This window comes from Tursiops truncatus, chromosome 10 (assembly GCF_011762595.2).
Source record: "Tursiops truncatus isolate mTurTru1 chromosome 10, mTurTru1.mat.Y, whole genome shotgun sequence".
NCBI classification, from domain to species: domain Eukaryota; kingdom Metazoa; phylum Chordata; class Mammalia; order Artiodactyla; family Delphinidae; genus Tursiops; species Tursiops truncatus.
In genome coordinates, this window is record NC_047043.1 from 27,698,921 (window position 1) to 27,721,992 (window position 23,072).

The window sequence follows — 23,072 nt, forward strand, 5'->3', positions numbered from 1 at the left end:
TTGGGGGGGGTTTGTCCACTGTGCTTTCTGGTCAACCTACAACTGGAGCAGGTATTTAAAGGGAATGTTGTAGTGAGTGAACAGGTGCTCACATTATATTTAGAAAACATGTCAATACTATTAAATTATTTGTAAAAAAAAACCCAGTATTTTCTTCTACTTGTTCTGCAATACACAGCTGTACCCCCAGAGTACAAAGAACAATGGATGTTTGTAATATGTGTGTGTGTGTGTTGTGTGTGTGTGTGTTAGTGTAGGTGCGTGTGTGTTAATGTAGGTGTGTGTGTGTTAGTGTAGGTGTGTGTGTGTTAGTATGTGTGTGTGTTAACCCTAGAAAGTTTAGCATGTATTTATTAAACACATTATTATTTTAATTTTTGAAAAGTTGTTAACTCATGCCATGCTTCACTTTTGGCTGAAACTGAATGATTAAACTTGATCCTGCATAAAGGAGTTATAATAGATTGTTACAGAAGGAAATGGTGAGAATGAGGGTATGGATGAGATCGAAATAATATGTATGTACATTTTCCTATGCATGTGGCAAGTCTTGTATAACTTCACAACGCTCTTTGCATCCTTTTTAATTCCGATCATTTTGCATGGTATCCCATGGAGCTCCAAAGAGTTGAGTATAAAATCCTAACATGCCACTCCACCCACATCAGTTCCACAGTTGCTGGAGTCTACCTCTGCCTTTTGTGCCCCTTCACTTAGAGTAAGACTCTGTTCTCTGGAATGCGCATCCCGCTGGTAACTTCAGCCTCCCCTTTTTCTGTTTTCAAGGATGGGAGGAACAGTTTTATTGGACACCAACTGGGCGGGGTAGTGGAAGTGCCGAACAGCAAGGACCAGCGGGTCAAGTCAGCCAGAGCCATTCAAATCACCTACTACCTCCAGACCTATGGCTCTGCCACCCAAGACCTCATAGGGGAGAAGTGGGAGAATGAGTTCTGTAAGCTTATGAGGAAGCTCCAGGAGGAGCACCGGGACCTCCAGCTATACTCCTTAGCGTCCTTCAGCCTCTGGAGAGACTTTCATAAGACCAGCATCCTGGCCAGAAGCCAGGTCCTCGTGAGCCTCGTGCTGATCCTGACCACAGCCACCCTCTCCAGCTCCATGAAGGACTGCTTGCGCGGCAAGCCCTTCCTGGGCCTCCTGGGGGTGCTCACCGTGTGCATCTCCGTCGTCACCGCAGCTGGGATCTTCTTCATCACCGACGGAAAGTACAACTCCACCCTGCTGGGAATCCCGTTCTTTGCCATGGGTAACTATCCATCCTTGTGGTAATCGGCTTCTTACCGGTTTGGGGCAAGGTAGTACATTTCTTGAATTCTCAGGTGGAAATCTGTTTTAATTTTGCATTGGTATGTCTGTGTGATGTTGTGAAATTTTACCTGGGGTGCTGTCTGTTTTACCTGATTAGGCCTTTTTCAGTAAATTTTAGGCTGACCAAGGCACCTCATTTATGCCAGGGACTTTAATGCTGTCCAGTGTTTTTAAAGTACAAACTATTGTAAGCTTCTACTCAGCTTCTTCAAAAATTATAGGTTAAAGATCATGGGGTACGAAGTTAAGGAGGTCCAAAACCTGTTTCACACAGATTTTTGTGGTTCATATTAGTGTTGCATCCTCAAACTGATGGTGATGAAGAGTGGATATCACGGGATGAAAATTCTGAGAGCCACCGATAGGTTCTAATTTCAAAGACCTTCTTCATTAGACTTTGTTTATTAATTCATTTCAGAGTTTTTGCAGAGAATATACTCCATTTCCTCACCTCTATTTAAAATTTTTCTGCAGCCACTTAAAGATGTGGCCTCTAACTTTTTGGTGTCTGTTGAAAACAATTCATGAGTATCTTCAGTCAAGATTATCCTTTCTTGTACATTTTTCCCAGACATACTTAAACGGTCTAGAAAATGGTATGTGAGTGTGTGTGTGTGTGTGTGTGCACATGCGCGCGTGCACATGTGTGTGTTTCTTGCAAAAGAGAAGATCAAGTCTGGGAAGAAAAGTGAGTGATGGTTCATCAACAAGATTGATGGAACTTATCAGAATAGAGATGATGACAGTGATTATTTGTGGTGCCACTGAAGAGTTCTGTCAGAAGTGGTACAATTCCATACATGCAGCAAAGGATAAACTGTGAAAATGGCCTCTAGATGGTGAACTGACATGCACAGGGGAGTCTTCAGCTGTAAAATAATTGCTTTTCCCTTCCCAGGTTAATATCAGCCCTAAATTATAGCTTTATTACTAAGTAAAAAAGACGTAGGCATGCAGTTAAAGTCTTCCAGGTGACCTGGGCCCTTTTCATTTTGACCTAAACGAACGTTTTCAAGAACAACGTTGCAAAGTGGATTTATCTGGAAACCCATCTTCACTGTGGCCCTGTTAGCTCATCTCGGTAAGTCTCAGTTTCCTCTTGTATAAAATGAGGATAAATGAAAAGCCAGTTCCAATTTGACCTCTATGGTACAGCAATATTTCTACTTAAAACTAAATAGTAATAACAATGATAATAATAATAAAGCAGCTATGCTTATTATCACTTAAAAAAATAAAATGAGGATAATGATTGGATAATAATGATGAGGATAAAAAATAAGTCAAAGAATTGTTTTCTGAACGTAATAGAATGTACCTAAAGGTAATACGACAGGGTAGACACTCAATAAGTATCATCGAGTTTTAGTCGTTAAGCTGGTGTGTTACGTGCAGTGGATTCAGTGATGAATAAGAAACAGCCCTTGGCTTCAAGAAATTGAAACTCTTTCTTGCATTCTGCATATCATGTTTAAATGCATGTTCATCTTGTTAACAAAAAGTTTTTCTATTTGCTAAAGAAATATATGAAATTTTTTTTTCACCAGTGACAAGGATAGGTCTAGATTTGAACCACTTATACTTGTTATGTTTTGTGGGCTCAGTCTTTTAACTTAATAATATAAGATTCATATGAATCATGCAGCATGATTCACAAGTGAAACATGGATCATTCGAGATGGACAAATTAGGCACCTTAGAGCCAAGAGGGCTTTTTCTAAAACTGGTGGCAATCTAATTAGGTAGTGGAAAGATTTATCAGGAAAATTCTATAATGTATAGAATTATATTTCATACAAATAAGGAGAAAAATTGTCTCCAGTGTTGCTGAATTGTATTCTAGGCTCAGATACTAAATCAGTGGTATTTTCATTCCTTAAAGAAATAATAAGAACACTGAAAGCCACAGTGAAGTAAATGTCCAAACCCTAAAACACACACTTTTCACATTTTCTCCTCTCTCAGTCATCTTTACAATCACAAATCAGCCCTGGACAGGGTCGGTGCAGACTCCAGAAGCCTGGTAAATGGTTACTTTTCAGTATTCCTGCACTTCAAGTTCTTACAATAATCTTAGAAGAACTTTCCTGCTATGTTCTGAAAACATAACAACAGTAGACCTATAAATATATACTTACTTAAGATATTTGCTCCATCAAGGGGGAGTTGGTTTTGTTGTGTTTTGTTTTGTTTGTAAAATGATCATAATGGTAAAGATACCAAAATGGAGAACTAGTGAAATAAAAGGGATATGCCACAGAGCTAGGACATCTAGGTTTCCATCCCAGCTTTTCCACTAACTTTGTATGTTTTGTTGGGCAAGTTAGGTATAGTCCCTTTGTCCCAGTTCTTCATCTATTTTTTAAAATTTGTTTATTTGTTTTTATTTTTGGCTGTGTTGGGTCTTCGTCGCTTGTGCACAGGCTTTCTCTAGTTGTGGCGAGCGGGGGCTACTCTTCGTTGCGGTGTGCGGGCTTCTCATTGTCATGGCTTCTCTTGTTGCAGAGCACAGGCTCTAGGCACGCGGGCATCAGTAGTTGTGGTACGCAGACTCAGTAGTTGTGGCTCTTGGGCTCAGGCTCAGTAGTTGTGGCGCACGGGCTTAGTTGCTCTGTGGCATGTGGGATCTTCCCTGGCCAGGGATCGAACCCATGTTCCCTGCATTGGCAAGCAGATTCTTAACCACTGCACCACCAGGGAAACCCCAGTTTTTCATCTATTAAATGAAGGATTTGGACTCTTCAGTCTTAAATTTTGAAGTTCCTACATTGTTCGTTTCATTCTTCAACTGAAGTTAGAATTTGATCATTCTTTTGTAAAAACCTTGAAGGTTTGTATTATCTTCAAACTTCTAACCTCCATTCTCCTTTATTGACTCTGTGTGTGTGTGTGTGTGTGTGTGTGTGAGAGAGAGAGAGAGAGAGAGAGAGAGAGAGAGAGAGAGATTGAGAGATTGAGAGCTGAGTTTGGCAGATACATACCTTCTGGTGGTACACACAGCATTGTTTAAAAGTAGTCCTTTGATGAATTAGTTTACATTGTGTCCAAACTGCATAATCCAGTGTTAGTTGGGTGTAAGGAAAAGAAGCCCAACTCTTTTTATAAACCTCTATTTCTATTCCTATCTTCCTACAAAGATTTCTTTAAGGTAGTGAATATTCACTTCATTATGCTCCAAGATTCAAGCCATTCATCCTCATTAGAACTTATCCCTGAAGCTGGGTATGTTGCTTAGGTGTTCTACTCTTCAACCATTCTATTTTTGACCAACTATCTTTCTTTAATACTGCATCTGCTTGTTCTTTTTTCTGACCATTCATCCAGTTAATACCCCCAATGTCATTTCAGAGGCATGTATTCTGTACTTCCAAATCCTTCATTTTTAAAGCCTGTACCAATTTTTATATCTTGGCTGGTGTCCCTATAGGTAAATGTATGTTTGTTGAATTGTACGTTCAATATTTAGGCTTAGAAAAGAAGATAATTATAAGCATGTGTATTCTCTCTAGAAAAGATTTCAGAGAGAGAAATCCAGACTCATAATAATTTCTTTAAAAATGCTTAAAAGGACCCCTTTTAGCTCCAGCTTAATGGCCTTTCTCTATACAAGCATAAACCAATGAGAATGCCACTGATTTAATTTATAACTCATTGTCAGCCTTTTTTTCACCTCATTTGCTTTATGTGGATGTGTTTCCTCTTTCTGGAAGGAGAAATATGGGCTAATACCGCACACCGATGCCAAGCTGGCTCCTGCTGTATCTTGCTGATCTTCTGTGGGTAGTTGCCAGGGACATTAGGAGCCTTGGTTCACTATTATTTTTGCTGTCCATCCTGAGTTTGTTTTATATGCCAGGAGTCTTACTTTAGCCAGCTTGATGTCACTGGACATGTGCAGATGACTCGTTTTTTTCAGGTGAACCCAGGGTTTCCAGATAGGAGACCTTCTCATTCATCATCCAAAACCTGAGCTCCATATTCATTTACTTATTAGTTTATTCAAATATTTATTGAGCACCTACCATGTCCTGGAGTAAAAAGTATTGAACAGAACTAATCAAGTTGTTGCCCACGTGGATCTTACATTCTAAGCCTGCTAAGGGAAAGTGTCAGACAATAAACAAATAAATATAAACTGTGTTATATTATTGATAAGTGATATAAAGTATAATCGTAAAACAGGATAAGAGATAAAGAGCATAGGTGGTCAGAGAAAAGCCTTTCTGAACAAGTGAATTTGAAACAGAGAGCCAAATAAACTGAAGAAGGAGCCATGCACTAACTGAGAAAAGAGTGTCTTTGATGAAGAGAACTATCCATGCAAAAGCCTTGAGATGGACCTTACTTGGTGAAGTTAAAAAAGAGCAAGAAAGGGAGTGTGGCTGGAGCAGAGCGGGCACCTGTCTGAGTATTATGCAATGTAGCATACAGCCAGGTCACATAGGGCACAGAGAACTTAATACTTAAGATGGTAAGCGATCTGAAGCATTTTGAGATGAGAGTGTGATCTGACTTACATTTTATGGAAATGAGTCTCAATGGAGCAAGAATGGTTATAGGTTATAACTCATACATAGGTGAGAGGTTATTGCAAAATCTTCATGGGTTATAATGGTGGCTTGAAATAGCATGGGAGCAGTGACAGAGGTAAAAAGGGATTAGACTCAGGATACAATACTGGAAAATAGAATTCACAGGATTTGCTGAAGGAGTGGATATGGTATGTAAGAGAAAGAGGAGTCACGGGTGACCCCGAGCTTTGAGGACTGAATAACTAATCGAAAGCAGTTGCCATTTACTGTCACAGGGAGATCGTGGGAGGAATAAGTTGTGGGGGAAATACAAGAGTTTCGTTTTCCATGTGCTCAGGTGCCTATTAAGTATCCAAGTGGGAAAATGTGGAATTGGCGATATAAGACAGTATACAGATCAGGTTCAGAAGTAAAATCTATTAAGTTGGAGCTGAAAATATAAATTTTGGATTCATCATGACATACCTAATAATGAAAGCCATGGACTCTGATAAGATCAACTGGAAAGATAAACACTGATGGAAAATAGAAGTCGTCTAAAATCTGAGCCCAGGAGTATTCCAACGCTTATGATTGGGCAGGTGGAAGTGATTCAGAAAATGACACTAAGAAGGATTAGGCTATCAAGTGAGATAGCAGAACCAAGAGAGAATAGTGTCCCAGCAGCCAAGTCAAGAAGGTGTTTCATGAAGGAGCAAGAGAACAATTGTTCCAATAGCTGCTAAGAAATTGTGTCCGGTGAGAACTGAGAATTGGTCGTTTGATTTAGGAATTTTTTTTTTTTTTTCGGTACGCGTGCCTCTCCCTGCTGTAGCCTCTCCCGTTGCGGAGCACAGGCTCTGGACGCGCAGGCTCAGCGGCCATGGCTCACGGGCCCAGCCGCTCCGCGGCATGTGGGATCTTCCCGGACCTGGGCACGAACCCACGTCCCCTGCATCGGCAGGCGGACTCTCAACCACTGCGCCACCAGGGAAGCCCTGATTTAGGAATTTGAAGGTCATGAATGACTTTGGCAAGAGCTGCTTTAGAGGAGAGCTGAGGTAATTTAAAGAGGTTCAGTAGAGCTTGGAGCATAGGAAGTGAAGACAGTGAGTAAAGCTAATTCTTCTAAGGAATTTTTGCACTAAAGGGAAATAATGGTTTATGCAGTTAGGGATGACGTGCAGTAGAGAAAGCTTCATAGTAAAGCAGAGAGAAGAGATTGCAGAAGCAATGTCATTGAGCAGGAGAGAGAGATAGGATGGGATTCAGAGCACAGCTAGAAACATTGGCTTTATATAAGAGCCTAGACGGCTCTCATCTACAGTTAAGAAAAGGGAAGGCAGAAAATATGGACAGATCCAGATAGATTGGTACATGTCGGGGTGGAACCACGTGGAAATTCTCTTCTATGGCTTCAACTTTGTCAGTAAAATAGGAAGCAAGTCATCAGCTGAGAATAAATTTGGGGAAGGAGGCGTTAATTTGAGGAAAGTGAAGGGATTCTTAAAGAGTCACTTCAGAAAGTTGGAGAATAAAGAATAAAATTTAGGTGAATAACTAGGAAGCACAGGGATCTCCTTGACATTTACGTGCATGAATATGAATTAAAAAAAAGAAATCAGTTAGCGTGGTTGCTGAGTCGGTCCCCCCTCCAGCCATATATAGCTGCTTGGGGGAGGAGTTGAATAGGCATTGAGATGAATTTAATCAGAAAGAAATTCCCAGAAAAAAAAAAAAAGAGGGTTTATAGTGTATGCAAAAGAGTGACTGTAATGACAGATCATGAACGTTGTAATAGTTAGGATCAGCTAGACCATGTTGCAGTAACAAATAATGCCTTAAATCCATTTAGTTTAAGAGAACAAAGATTAACTTCTTGCTCATATCACAGTTTGGTGTGGGTTGGGAAGCTCTCTTTGGAAACTCTTTTCCACCAGAGATTCAGGAATTTAGGATGCCTCTGTCTTACAACATGTTGCCTTCTCAGAGTTTGTGCTCCCCGGCATGTACACAGATGAGGGAATAATTAGAGAAATCACACTACTTATTAACTACCTTGTACCCAAAGTGATTCAGTTACTTCTCATCACATGCTCTTGGCCAGAACTAGACATATGGCCATAAACTAACTGTGAGGGAGGATAGCAAATGTAGGAGAGCAAATGGATTATTTTATGAGCATCAACTGTCCCTCCCACATAAACTAAGCCAAACAGTAAAGGTAACGAGGATTTATTCTGCCTCATCAGCGTGGTAAAACACTGATAAGTTCAAAATATTATATTCTTCGTGGGGTCAGAGAACTGTCTTAGGTTGGAGTCTGTTCTGGTTATCTGTTTCTGTATAATAAACACCACAAAACTGGGTAGTGTAAAACGACAACCATTAGATTATGCTTGTGGATTCTGTGGGTCAGTATTTTGGAAATGGCACAGTGAGGTGAGTTCCTCCCACCTCTAGAATTTCTAGAGCCTCAGCTGAGGATGGCTTGAATATCTGAGGTCTGGCATAGTTGGGTCTAGAACAACAGTTTTCAACATGGCTTCTTCGCTCACATGGCTGGTACCAAGTCTGGGACTTCTGAAGGAGAATCTCAGCTGGAACTGTTGAGCATAGCATCTAAATTTGGCCTCTCCAGCATGGTGTTCCTGGGGTAGTCAGACTTCTTATATGGTGGTTCAGGGCTCCAAGAAAACGTTTTGCACAAGAGAAGGACAAAAGTTCAGGGCTGGCTTAGACATAGAAGTCCCATAGCATCACATCAGCCCTATTCTACCATCTGAGTACCAGTCACTAAGGCCAGCCCAGATCCCAGAGGAGGGCAGTGGGACTCCACCTCTTAAGACAGTGGCAGAGAACTGAAAGAGTGGCAGAGTCACATTGCAGAAGAGCATGTAGAATGGGAGCTACTGTTGTGGTCACCTTTGGGAAGTGCAATCACCACACAGTCGTAGTGTGAGTGAGCTGCAAAGATAGAGGTGGATTCCAGAGATGCTTGCTGTAAAGGTTTTGAGACGAGATTATTACTGATGACAATGGCTATGATTTGATCATTTGGGGATGGAAGACAAATGTTAGATTAAAGACATTAGATATTCAAAGGACCCAATTTAACAGACATAGATATTCCATGATCTCCAAGGCCCAACAAATCTGGCATCTGCTAACCTTCTGACCTCAGGTTCAACCTGTCTGTCTCTCCTGTACACCTGGAAGGCTCTTCCTCAGTTGTTTCCTTACCTCCTGCAGGTCTTTATACAAATGGCACCTTCTCAGTGGGGACTTTCCTGGCCACTCTATCAAAAACCACAAGTGCTTCACCAGTACTCCCTTTCTCCCTCTCTGATTCAGTTTTCTCCTTAGAGCTCGTCATTATCTAACATACAGTATACTTACTTTTTGACTTGTTTTCCCCGCCATAGAACGTAAGCCCCCGAAGGATGTAAATTTTTATTTTTCCATTCACCGCTGTTTTCCAAATACTTCAAACAGTACTGGCCTCGGGTTGGCACTCAACAAATATATGTGGAATTAATGAATGAATGGTCTGTTAGCGTTTCTCAAATGGGTTATAGTCTATTAGAGAGTCATTTAATTTAGTGTATCATGATCCATGTTTATATTTCACTTATGGGGAAGAAAAGAGAGTAGAAAAGGATAGGAAATATCAAAAGGTGTCGCACATAGCAAAGTGTTATTGCATCGTACTTTTGTTTCAGTTTAATGTACATGTGTATAATAGACATGATGTAAGATATATAGCCTAATGCGCGCCACAGTCAAAATTTTTAGAAAACACACTGTCTAGAAACTTCCTTGGACTAATGTCTTAAGGAGACATGGTGATAGGTAAGGATTTGTTAATAGGGAGGCAACTGGGAGAACTCGTCAGAAGCATGGGTAGCTGCTCCTCTTGGTTCTGCTGGAGACAGAATCTGGATTTACGAAGGGGAAGGTATTACCAGGGACATAAGGTATTACTTCTTGGGCACTTTTATTTTCCTCGACTTCGACCAGCACAGTGTTTGGCATATAATGAGCCCTCTAAGGTTTGATGGTTGGCTAAAATTTTTTAATGATTATATTAAGGGTTTTGAAATGTTTCTCAATAAGTTAGTTTTGCCACGGGACCTGTTTTACTCGGGGTCATTAAACCTATCAAAACCTGCCCCAAATGACCCTATTGTTAGAAGCTCTCTTATTGGAGCTATTTTTTAGCTATGTCAGTTGCAGCCACCCTGCTCTTGGTGATAAATAATCATCTTCTTTGGGAAAATGTTGGTCAATGATGTGAAAATATCTCTCTGTTTAGAGGCTTGGAGTCAGAAGACCTGGAGCCCAGTCAAGTCCCTGTCCATTCAGGTGACTTCTCCTTGGGCCTCCCATGTTTTCTCTTTCATAAGATGAGGAAGTCGGACTGATTGGTCCTTAACATCTTTTCCACCTTTACTCCTTAATCAGTGAATCATTCATTTGACACTTAGGCTGTATGTTATCTAGGTTTTTGGCTCATTGGGAGCTGGAACTGGGTCTACTTGTCATCTTTTCAAGTGTCTAGTCCTAAGTGCCCATAGCATGCATTTTACAAATGTTGACTTTTGCAGGAGAAGGCTTAACTTTTGGTTGTCTTTAGCTTAGATATCTTAATGTCCTTATTTTTTATATGTTATTCTTCAGATTTCATTTCTTTATATTGATCTCTGTTCTTTTTGTAGCTGTGAAATGGACCTCCCAGAACAGAAGTTTTTAACAAGTTAAGATGTTGTCTCACTAACTGGTTTTTGTAGACCTTTTGAAGGAGGTGGGAAGGGAACAGATCTTGGCATAACAAGTAAGAAGCTGAATTTTATGCCAAGCATTTGAGGTAGCATTGAATAGTATGTAGTTTTTATTGTGAAGCACTGTCCAACATTACTAATAATTATATCCTGACTCCTTAAGATTCTTATTTTCTTTTGAATCCACCTCCATCTGTTACACTTTTTACTGCTAATGAGCTTCCTCCCATGGTAGTTGGAGTTTAGGAATGAGGAAGAGTATTTATATAGCAAAATTTTACTCAGGGTGAAAAGCATATGGGCCCATTTTGGTGATTGTGTTTATCTCAAGGGTAGGTGATGTGCTAGTTTAGACTTTTAAAATGGAAAGATTTGTAATTAAGCCTTATGCTTTCTAATATGTTATGCCCTTGCTTTTTTACTTCTTAAATCATATAGTGAATTAGGCTTGAATATTTAAGCAGACAGGGAAAGGAGAGAGACATCAATTTATCCAGTATATGGTAGAACTGTTCCTATGTCAGCTTCTACCACTTCTCCAGTGTGGACATCTAAGCCTTCCTCAAATATGCATCTATCACAAGCAACCCTAACTATCCTCATTAATTGAAGTTGACTTGATTGTCCTATGAGAATGTTCAAGAAAAAAATATTCCTGATGCAGAAGAGCTGCAGTTGCCAACCAGATCAGGATTTTCTGCAGTGCTGCATCAAGGTAAAAATTGCAATTCAAACTCCTGAAACTTGAAGGGTGAAAATGCATTAAGGCTATGCCATTGCTTTTCTGAGGAAAAGCAAAGTCTCAGCCAGATAAAGCTCATTTACAAACTAGAGACTTATTGCCAAGATTCAATTCATTTCCAAGCCAGTATTTTCATACCCAGTCATTGAAAATTAGCAGAGAAAAATGAGATTAATCCTGCATTGGTTTGAGGGTCCTAGAGGCCAGCCTTGGGCTTCCAAGAATTGAAGAATCCTTGTACACTGATTTTCACCTGCCTTCCTGGAACACGGTGGTTTGTGAATGCATCAAATATCTGTGTGTCATCGTGATTGATTTTCTTTGTAGTGAGAGAGCAGTGCCTTCATCCAGACCAAGGCCAAACTCTATTATTCAAGCCTTGGCTTATAGATATCATTCTGTACCCTTAGAGAAGTTATAACCTGAGTTTGAATTTAATATAAAGAAGATGCTGCTACTTTTCCTACTGCTTCTCACGCTGACTTGGCCCAAATGGAATAAGAATATGTCCTGGCCAGTGATACTTCTAGTGATTGTTTCAATGTTAAGTGGAACATCCTAAACTAAGTATCATACTTAATAATATAAATCAGCAAAGTATTAGTTAAGAAAATTTACTAATAGTGTTTGAGATAATAAAAAACATAGAGTATAACCATAATAGTCAATGATATAAACGAAATAATGAAGGAAAAGGAGATAATTTTATCAGAAAGGACTGGATATAAGAGTAAGTTAAACTACATTTTAGCAAAATAAATAAAAAGTGGTGGATTTGGGGAGAAACAGATTAGATGGCTCATTTCATTGAATGAAAACCAATCAAAATCACACACACACACACAAAGAGAAACCAGTGAAAGACACCTAACTTGCAGATTTTGGGGTGAAACTGTGATGCATATAATAAGGACTCATAATAATTAACTGCAAGTTGCTAGATTCACTCTATAATTCAGTCACCTTCCTCTTCCTTTCCTCTGTCAAAGTCAAGGGTCAGGGCAACTTTATAATAAAGTTTACTGTGTTGGTACAATGTTTTGCGAATAAGAAGTGCTCAATAATTATTTCTTGAATGAATGACTTGTAATTTCACTAGCTCACAGCAGACATGAAGGAGATTTTTATTAGAAATGGATAAAAATCTGTGTTTGAAATTGTACGTGTTCTTTGAAAAATTTTAGAACCATGGCTTTTAAACAAAGCCATTGAAAGTGTTTATGTAATGAGGAACGTTTGAATTTCCAAACATGAGAGTATAGTCGAAATGTTGTATCTTTTGTTTGGTGCGTCGTGTACCTTAAAAGTATCCCATTGGCCATTTGATCATGCAGATGGCTTCCTGTTCACCCAGAGGAAAGTAGGGCAGCTGTTGCCATTAAATGAGGAAATATTTAGTTCATGAAACTAGTTCATGAGAACTATTCTCAAGCCTGGAGAGGAGCCAAGGTCAGAACCTGTATTACTTGATTTTCCCTCCCAGGTTCCTTGACTCTGTTAGCAGTTCTCAAACTCGGCCCTGGGGAGTCCTCGGGATGTGCTGGGGGTGCAATGGGCCTCAGAAAGAATTAAGCCCCCAGAAGTCCCGGCTGCTCCTTCCTGCTTCCGAACAGAAACTTTCTTCTGATATTTTTACATGACAAGTCTCCATAGATATTTAGTTTGAGGAAAAATTTGAAAACTGCCCGTCCTCTACCATCCTATAGTGCCTCCTTCATAATAAAATGGAAGGTAGAAACTAAACTTGAGGTGAACTAAGTGTATCTTACAGTCTGAGTGGCTGTGCTTTGATCAACTGTTATATCCACAGACAGCCTGTAGTCTTTTTCTTGAAGTATTCCTAGAGGCAGGACATCTACTTAAGACCTTAACTTTCTCTCTTGTAGACAAGTTAACCTATTTTTAAGATGCAGAAAATCCAAAAGGATGGAGGCAGTGAGGTTGTATCTCTGTCATGAGAACTAAGTAAGACTGCCAAGAGGCTCCAAAGGATAGAAGTAATTGTAATTTTACTGTATTCTAGGGTTAGATTGGCTGTCTTACAGGTCAAAAAATTGTACTGTAAAAACACAGTGACAAAACTAGATTCTCAGTGAAAGAATCCCGTTAACTAGGTTGACAAGGGTAATATGTTAGCCAGAATCTCTGTTCTGGTAACCTTTTCAAAAAGTGGTTTACACTAGCTAGGCTTCCCTTTCTCAAGATACATAAAAAAGACTCAGAGGGCTATGTGATGAACATAAATTAAAACACAGTGAGGCAGCATGTGATCCCTGACGCAGGCAGGCAGACCAGCAGGGCGGGGTGGGAAGCGCTGGTGGTGCCAGTGATGAGTGCACCCTCCCGTCTCACAGAGACCGCCGAGTTCCGTCAAGTCTAACTTTTTAGGACTTCCCTGGTGGCACTGTGGTTAAGAATCCGCCTGCCAGTGCAGGGGACACGGGTTCGAGCCCTGGTCCGGGAAGATCCCACATGCTGCGGAAGCAACTAAGCCTGTGCGCCACAACTACAGAGCCCATGTGCTTCAACTACTGAGCCCGCACACCTAGAGCCTGCGCTCACCGCAACTAGAGAACACCCGCACACAGCAATGAAGACCCTTTGCAGCCAAAAATAAATAAAATAAATAAATTTAAAACGAACAAGCAAACAAAAAAAACCCACAGTGATGTCTGATGGATTTCCTTGTTTCCCACAAAGAATGATGCCAAAATGCCCACCCGTGCCTCCCAGATTCAGTGTCATTCTCCCTTGGGAAGTTCTGTGTACCCAATACAGGTGCTCACATTGCTAGACCTTACCATTCATTCTGTGTTGGCCACCACCATTGATAAGCTTTCTCTCTAAGATGATTCTCTAAGATGACTCAATATCGCTATGTAGTAAACTAAGTAAAGAGTGTTTCTGTTGGGACTAGGAGACATTCTTTCTCCTTTGATTATTTACTGATGAGTTTAATCCTCAGAGAGGGACTATCTTTCTATGATTTCCAAGTGTTTGTGGTTCCTCCTTTCTGTTCCCCCTGTGATCTTTCTTTTTGGTTTATTATTTATTCCAGTCTGTTTATCCCTTTGCCCTTTCTGCTCATTCTTCTTAACCTTATCCTGAAAGATGAGAACCTTAAAGCAGCAGCAGGTTATGTGAGTTCCTGTATTCCCCACCCTATCCAAACAAGGTTATCAACACACCATCTACTCACTCAGGTCAGCACTGCTGTGTGTCTATAGCAGTCTGGCCAAGGGAGACATGTCTGTCAAAGGAGGCCTGTGCGCTTCATCTCTATGCAGCCTCTAATTCTAATTTCCTTCACATTCTTTGCTCAGACCAAAACCAAACTGCTATGTGGCCAGATAATACAAGGCTGTTTCATGTCTCATGATATTCCTTTTCCTAGAGATTCCCTCTATCTCTGCTTTGTTCTGATTTTCAAAGCTTAAATGCCTCTTGCTCTATGGAAATTTTTAATGACTTCTAAACCCAAGAACGACTGATTTTCCTTTTTGCTTATCCTTGTTTACATGCCTATATTTACTTCCATGTTAGGCTGCAGAGCTTTCATTAGAAAGGATCAACTTACTGTTTTTGTATCCTTAGCAACTAGTAGTGGGCCTAGCACAATTAGGAAGTATTTTAAAATTAGTTTTGGATTGACCATTCTGCCATATTAGCCCACTATGCATAACTGGCCTTCACCTTGGGTTCCTTGAAAAGCACTTGTGCCTGTAACTCTCTGTTTGCACTCTCCATCATCACCAACAGATTTTCTTCTCTACCTTTCTCTTCCCTGATCTTTGCTCTGGTAGGCTGATTCCTATGGACGCATCACCCAGGCTCCCTTTTCCTCTGGCTTTGGGTTGGATTTGGCCACCAAGAGGCATCACCAGGAGATAGTAGGACAGAACGAGAAAGAGGTCAAGGTCTTTCTTCCCTGCTCCCTCCCTCCCTGCATTGGCATTATTTCTCCGGCAATAACTCCAGTCTCTGACAGGCAGCCACTCCTCTGTATCTATAGCTCTTACTGGACCCTGATCATACTATTTCCTCCCTTTATTCTGTTAGACTTAAAAGTGGTAACAGCTTCCTGCTCTTGATAGTCTCTGGGTACCTCAACATCCCTTGTTGTTGTTTCTTTTCCCATTGGCTCTGCTCATATCTCTGTAAGTAGTCTTTCAATTAAGGTTTTTTATTTATACCATTTGAAGGATTTCTATATGTCCTACCAAGCCTTTCAATCTCTTGCAAGATATACAGCATCCCAGTATCTTGTTGGATCTGACATTCTGCCCTCAAGTCCATCCGCCTACCTTAATTCTCTGCTTAACACTAGCCAACCAACCTTCTCTAAGGGCACTGAATCCTACTTTCTACCAGCCCAACTCCTGGTCACCCATGGACCTAAGGAGCAGTCTGCCTTGCCTACCTGAATTTGATTACCAGTTGACATCTGGACATCTGCAGTCATGTTCTGCCTGCCATTTTGGACATCTTAAGTTCACAATGTCCCTTGGACAATGGGCAGTGTATCTCTTTTTAGAAGCCATTCTTGTGTGAAGACTTTGCTTTCTCCAGTAAGCTGAAGTCTTGAGGGCATGCAAGCTTCCTATGCAGACTTGTTTTTGCACTTTTCACGGCTATTACGTTAGGCCGTTTTTGAGAAAGATCCTACAGAAAATGTTTTAAACACACATGTTTTTACCATCACCCTTGGTAAAACTTAGGGCTGGCATTAAGAGAGGCTGTGCCTTCTGCAAAGCAAGAATGAGAAGTTATCTCATTGGAAAATTCCATATCACCATAATCATTTTTAGGTCATGGTGGCTATTTTCTTCCTTGTACCTAGTTTAAGCTAAAAGTAGTTTGATGTAAAATTGTTGCCTTACAGTCAGATTTTCCAAATATATATAAAAAGAGGCTGCCTGTCCTTGTTTTGTGCCGTGGTGCCTGTGCTTTTGCAGCTGAAAATAGCATTGGTGCTTGTTCTTGGCACATTTTACTGCAAGCTTCTACCTAATTTGCTGTCCACACTCCCCCCGAAGTCCTTTTCAGCATTGCCGCTTTCCAAGTATTTCCTTCTCATTGACTATCTATGTCTCACTTTCCCCAAAGCTATTCATTTTCCACTTTTGAGGTTGACACACATCCTTCTACTAACTCTCTTCTTGCTAGAAACCCTGTTTTCTATTCCTGGGTAGTAGGTTTTTGTTTTTATCTAATTCATTTGTTTCCATTATTACAAAAACAATGCATTTTTAGGAAAACACTGAAAGATAAACAAAATCTAAAACCGTCATCCAGAGATAATTGTTGATAAAAATTTCATGTTTATTCTTTGACTATATCTATAGAGAGATAAATATGTCAATATATGAAACAAAACGAGATGACTGTATATATATACTATAATGCAGCCTGCTTAATTCAATAACTCAACAATTTCCATATGTGCAAAAAAAGTGTAAAACCTGAATATATACTATTTTCACTAATAGTTATATGTTAACATGTGTGAATACTGCTCAGATTAAAACATAGAACATCACCAGCATTCCTATAGCCTCTTTCTAATCATACCCTCTCCCTCGCAATAATCATTATCCTGACTTTTTTTTTTTTTTTTGCGGTACGCGGGCCTCTCACCGTTGTGGCCTCCCCCGTTGCGGAGCACAGGCTCCGGACACGCAGGCTCAGCGGCCATGGCTCACAGGCCCAGCCATTCCGCGGCACGAACCTGTGTCCCCCGCATCGGCAGGCGGACTCTCAACCCCTGCGCCACCAGGGAAGCCCTATTCTGACTTTTAAGGTTATCAGCTCTTAGCTGTTCTGCATAGTTTCACAACCTATGTTATAATGTACATAAAAATATATATTATTACCTCTTCTAGGTGAACTAAATATTTTATCAATGTAAACTGATTTTCTATCTCTAAAAACAATTTTTGCTGTAAAGTCTGTTTAGCTTCATCAGAATCTTTTGTTTATATTTTTAAAATATTTTTTTTTCCATTCTTTAAGTATCAACCTTTCTGTTTTCTTAGATTTTCTATATGTGTCTTGTAAGTTGCATATAGTTGGATGTGGAGATTTTTCCTGTCTTAATGATTTTTGTCTTTTAGCTGAAGAACTTAATCCCTTTATTTCCTTTAATATAATTTCATATATTGGAGAGTTTAAATTTACCATTCTATTTTGTGCTTTGTATTTGTCTCACACTTCCCATATATATTCCTCCCATATATATTCCTATCTATCTGCCTATATATATATATATATGTGTATATATATATATATTCCCTTTTTGGCCATCTTTTGGATTGAATTAATACCTTTTATTATCCCAATTTTTTCCCTTTGCAAGTTTGAAAGTTAAATGTTGGCTTCTAATTTTGTGATTGCTTTAGAAATTATAATATTGATACTTAACTTATCAAAGTCTAAAATGCATCAAAACCTTCATTTTTCTTCCTTATGTAATAAAGTAGTTAGATCATTTGAACTCCATTTAGACCCCCTCCTGACTTACCTGTTAATCCTGTCTACCACTTTAATTCTAATGTTATTATTTAACCTCAGTAGACATTATTATTTCTTTTTTATATAGTACATGGTCTTTTACATTTACCCACATACTTGCTACTTTTATGATTATCATTTCTTCTTACATCTCACATCTTTCATCTGGAGTTACTTTTTTCTGTCTAAAGGAAATTACTTAGTACCTTTAGAGATGTTCTACAGGTGAAAAACTCAATTTTTTGTTTCTTTATCTGAACATGTCTTTTTTCCTCTCATACTTGAAAGTTATTTTTGCTGGGTATATAATTCTTTAATTACATTGAAAATAATGATTCTCTATCATATTATTCCACTGTCTTTTTCCTCTATTTTTACGATTTTTCTTTGTCTTTGGTTTCCTGCACTTTCACTATGATATATCTAGATGTGGCTTTCTTTGTATTTATCTCACTGAAAATTCATTAAGTCCCTTGGTTTCATGAAGTATTGTCTTTCATAAATTCTAAAAAATTATCACTTTTATCTATTCAAATGTTATTTCTATCTTATTTTTTTCGCTCCCTGTTGAACTCCAATGAAACATGTTACAACTTCGCGTGTCTCTTATCCTCCCTTTGGCATTTTCCCTTTGTCTCTCTGTGCTGAATTCTGAATAATCTCTTCTGTTTGATAGAATAGTTTACTAATTTTCTCTTTTGCTGTATGCTTGAGGGTGACACCCTCATGATTGGGATCAGTGCCTTTATAAAAGAGACCCCAGAGAGCTAGCTTGTCCCCTCTACCATGTGACGTACACAGTGAAAAGGGGCCATCTATGAACCAATAAGTGACCCTTCACCAGAAACTGAATCTGCCAATACCTTGGTCTTAGACTTCCTAGCCTCTAGAACTGTGAGAAATGAATGTTTGTTGCTTTTAAGTCACCTGGTTTATGGTATTTTTGTTATAGCAGCCTCAAGGAACTAAGACACTGCACCTAGGATATTACTAAAATACCTATCAAATTTTTAATTTTTATTATTGAATATTTTTATGTCTGAAAGTATGACTGAGTTTGTTTTGAGCCTATGTCTATATCTATTTTGTGTTATTTGAAGATACTTTCAAAGTTATGTATTTTTAAAAACAGTAAATGTAGTCGTCTAAGATTTTTATATTCCTTATATTATCTGGGGTCTCTGTGGCTCTGCTGCTGTCTGTTGTTCGTACAGGTCTTAAATCAATCACCTTATTTCCTTGTGTGCCTAGTTATCTATGAGTGTGTGGTAGTCATTATCCTTGAAAAAAAATTGTGTGTTTTCAGATTCCTATGATGCTGTACCCTCTTCCAAAGAGGCTTGTGTTTGCATCTGTCTGGTACCTGTGGGCATTTATGAGTGGAAATATCTCAAACGTAGTTCCCAACTTGAGGTTCCTTGCTCCATCCAGACTATGGTATCCAGGGTGTAAATGTACACAAAGACTCATCTATAAAAACAACTTTTTTGATTTTTTTTCCTTTTCATTTTTCTTCTCTATTCTACTCAGCACAGATACCATCTCTAAAGTGTGTCATTGCTCTGAATATGTGGCCTTTGAGATCCCAGGTTGAGGTGGGTAAGGTGTCTCAATAAGACGTCTCACCTCGCACAGACCATAAAACTAAATTTCTGCCCTCCCTCATAAATGAAGGCTATTAATCTGAAGCCTAAGTGTGCAGTATTATTATTTTTTTTTAAAAAAAAACCTCTCAATGAAACTAGAGTTGCTGTGAAATTCTGCTTAGCACTCTACATTCAGTCTTAGCTCAAGAATTTATTCTTAAAGTTTCCCACTATATTTGCAGCACTTCAGTGATTTTTAGGACAAGGTTTGTTAGTATATTTTGTGTTTATTTTTTATCTAGCATTTTTCTTGTTTTTGGCTAAAAGGTTGATCCCAATAGCACAATCCTGTAATATCAGGAAGCAGAAACAGCTGCAGTGTCACTTTTAATGGCTGGATATTATTCTGGACTCTGTTTTTAAACCATTATTATTTTAGTATTTTCATGATATACATGTATTGTGTGCTTAATGTTAATATTAACTGCTTTCTAACCCAAATTTGTTTTTCGCATAATTTCATAGGTTACAGTTTGTTCATTATCTTCATTTTCTGATTCAGTAGATAATATTCAAATACAAACTTTTTAAAGCTTACTTTACTGTAGACCAATTAATACTTTTCCTTTGAAAAACAGGCATCTCCTTCTCAAAGGAAAGGGTTTGCCACTATGAGAACTTTATTCTGAATTTAGAAGCAAGACGTTTCCATACACAAGGTGCACTAGAATGACACTATCTAGAGTAAGACACTACTACATCACCAGTGTAGAGTGCAGTGGTCAAGAAGTGCCTTCCCCCTGCATGACTTGCTTTTCATATCCATGTTCAGGAAGTTGAGAGGATGCCAGTCACTATATTACTAGACCATATTGTTGATAATCCTGTCCTACAATTTGATGTACATTTTGAGAGAAAACAGAAATAATATTCACGGAGATTCTTGAGTTCACAATTCAAAAATATCGGTCTTTGGAGTATTCTGGGTTCAAGTTTCATTAGACCAGATTGATAGAAAACATAATTCAGCTCCACTAGGCAGAACAGATCCAGGGATTTGATGACAGTAAGGTACAAAGAATCTCTTATAAACCAGTGAAGACAGTTAAGAACAGATACATATATCTTTTTTTTTTTTTGGCCACACGCATGTGGGATCTTAGTTCCCAGACCAGGGATCGAACCCATGCCCCCTGCATTGGAAGTGCAGAGTCTTAACCGCTGGACTTCCAGGGAAGTCCCCAAGAACAGATACATATACCTCTTTATCAAAAGGTTCTGAACTTAAATGCCTCGGGGGACAGGTTGTGAATACTGATACGTTTACACTGGTATGTGCAATAGACTATTATAAGACAATAGGGAATGATGGGGATTGGTGCAAGAGAAAATATATAGACAGCCAAAAGGCACTGAAATTTAATTTTTTAAAAATCCACTACCTATATGAGATACTTCTGCAAGCCAGGTTGTATGGTCAGGGAGCCAGGAAAACTGACAGTGGAGATTTAATAATAACGCATAAGTATTCAGCACTTAGAATGTTCCAGTAATAACACTTCACAGGTATTAATTTACCTAATCCTTATAATAATCCATTGTATATGAACTTTTATTATAGGTCAGAACAATGAGACAGAATTTTACTAATTGGCTGAAGGTCATATCAGATAGTATGTGGTAGAGCCAAGGTACAAACACAGCAGCTCTGTCTCCATCTATGCTCTCTGCCGCTAAGTGTATTGTCTTTCCAAGTCTTCATAAGTAGCTAATTATTAGACAAATTAAAGTTCTAGAAACAAAATTAATACTGTCTACCAGATTCTCTCAAAACTCAGACATATTTTCTATCTGATAAAAAGAAAAAAGTATACATAGTATTAATATAATATTATATCATATTAATATATTAATTGTATACACATACACACAATTGCTCTGTTCAGTATAGTTTGAAATTTAGCATGAAGCAGGTCGGCTTTGGCCTCTATTCAAAAGTAATTTAGGTACTGAAAAAACAAAAGAGCCAAAAAAAGAAAAAGTTTTAAAAGGAAAAACTCACCTCAATATAGTATCACCACAAGTTTTTCTCATCATGTAGACTCCATGGATATTGCTAAAAATATCAATGTGTTTGAATGAAAATTCGTGTGTTGAAATGTTAGGCTTTCTATACCTGAAATGAATGGTAAAAATAGGGCAGAGTAATAAAAAGTTATTTGAATATGCATATACAACATAAATAGCAGTTGAATCAGCATTAATTTTATTTAATTAAAACGATCAGTAGTTTTTTTCACCTTCCATTAAATGAAGGATTTCTTCTAAGACAAGAATATTGAATGGGTATAGTTATATCATAAATTTTCTTTCTCCATTTTTTACATATTTCTAACTTTTTATTTTGACTAAATATATGGCTTTCATACAACATTTTGCTATCTTGGCAAATCCTTTGTCACCACAAATAATTTTATTACTGTTCAAAGATATTAGACCATTCTAGCTAGTTACTTCATAGAATTCCATGTGTCCTCATATCTGTCTTTGTACCACTTTTAAGTTTTTAGCATGTCCTTCCTCTTGTACTGTGTGGCCTTTTTCAATATTTACTTAAGGCACAGAGAACCAGTCCTCTCACCATGATAATTTTTATTCAACTGTGTCAGCATAAAGGAGCAATAAGAATAGCAACTATGCACAAGAAAGGCAGGAGTCATTAAGAAGTTAGGGTCTGACGCAGACATAGTAATGGACTTGAGGACACGGGGAGGGGGAAGGGTAAGCTGGGACAAAATGAGAGAATGGCATGGACATATATACACTACCAAATGTAAACTAGATAGCTAGTGGGAAGCAGCCACACAGCGCAGGGAGATCAGCTCGGTGCTTTGTGACCACCTAGAGGGGTGGGATAGGGAGGGTGGGAGGGAAATGCAAGAGGGAGGGGATATGGGGATATATGTATACGTATAGCTGATTCACTTTTTTATACAGTAGTAACTAACACACAACTGTAAAGCAATTATACTCCAATAAAGATGTTAAAAAAATAAAAAAAGAAGTTAGGGTCTGAGAATAATTCCAGGAATCACATGAAGAGATATATGATGTTTTATGAATACAAATCAGTTTTCAAAAGTAAATGGAAATGTGTTGGAATGGTCACAATTAAATTAGAAATTCCCATATTATTCATTTCACTGCAGAGAACCCTATGCTCATGTTAAACTCATAGAGAAAATCTTAACACAATTGAAAACATGAAAATTTGTCTTTAACCACAAGCTTAAAGAAAATCTTAAATTATAAATTATGGAATTGTTTTCCCTACCTTTGAAATTCCCCCAATACAAGTTATATCTCACATCTACTTTAATTTCCATCATAGGTGTGCTGGGGTTTAGGGTGGCTTCCCCAAACTATGCCACAGTGGCATCTTGATTATTTTGAACTGAAGCTGCTTGAGAAGCAGCTGATGAAGGAAACTCTGACCCTCCTCTGTCCTCCTGAAAGCATGAAATAAATCTCTCATGTGAAAGGTGCCCTCCCTGCATCTGGAGATAGAAGGGATACCCTATTGCCAGAGACAGGGAATTTGAGGCTGAGAAGC

General features: G+C 38.7%; 1 protein-coding gene across 1 annotated transcript in view; it reads left to right on the top strand.

The window, feature by feature from the left end:
- PTCHD4 (patched domain containing 4) overlaps positions 1–23,072 on the top strand; it is a 164,247-nt gene that overhangs the window by 50,116 nt on the left and 91,059 nt on the right. Inside the window, exon 2 of the mRNA XM_033863680.2 lies at positions 787–1,267. Coding sequence (XP_033719571.1) covers positions 787–1,267 — 481 coding nt within the window. The remainder of the gene's footprint in view (positions 1–786; positions 1,268–23,072) is intronic.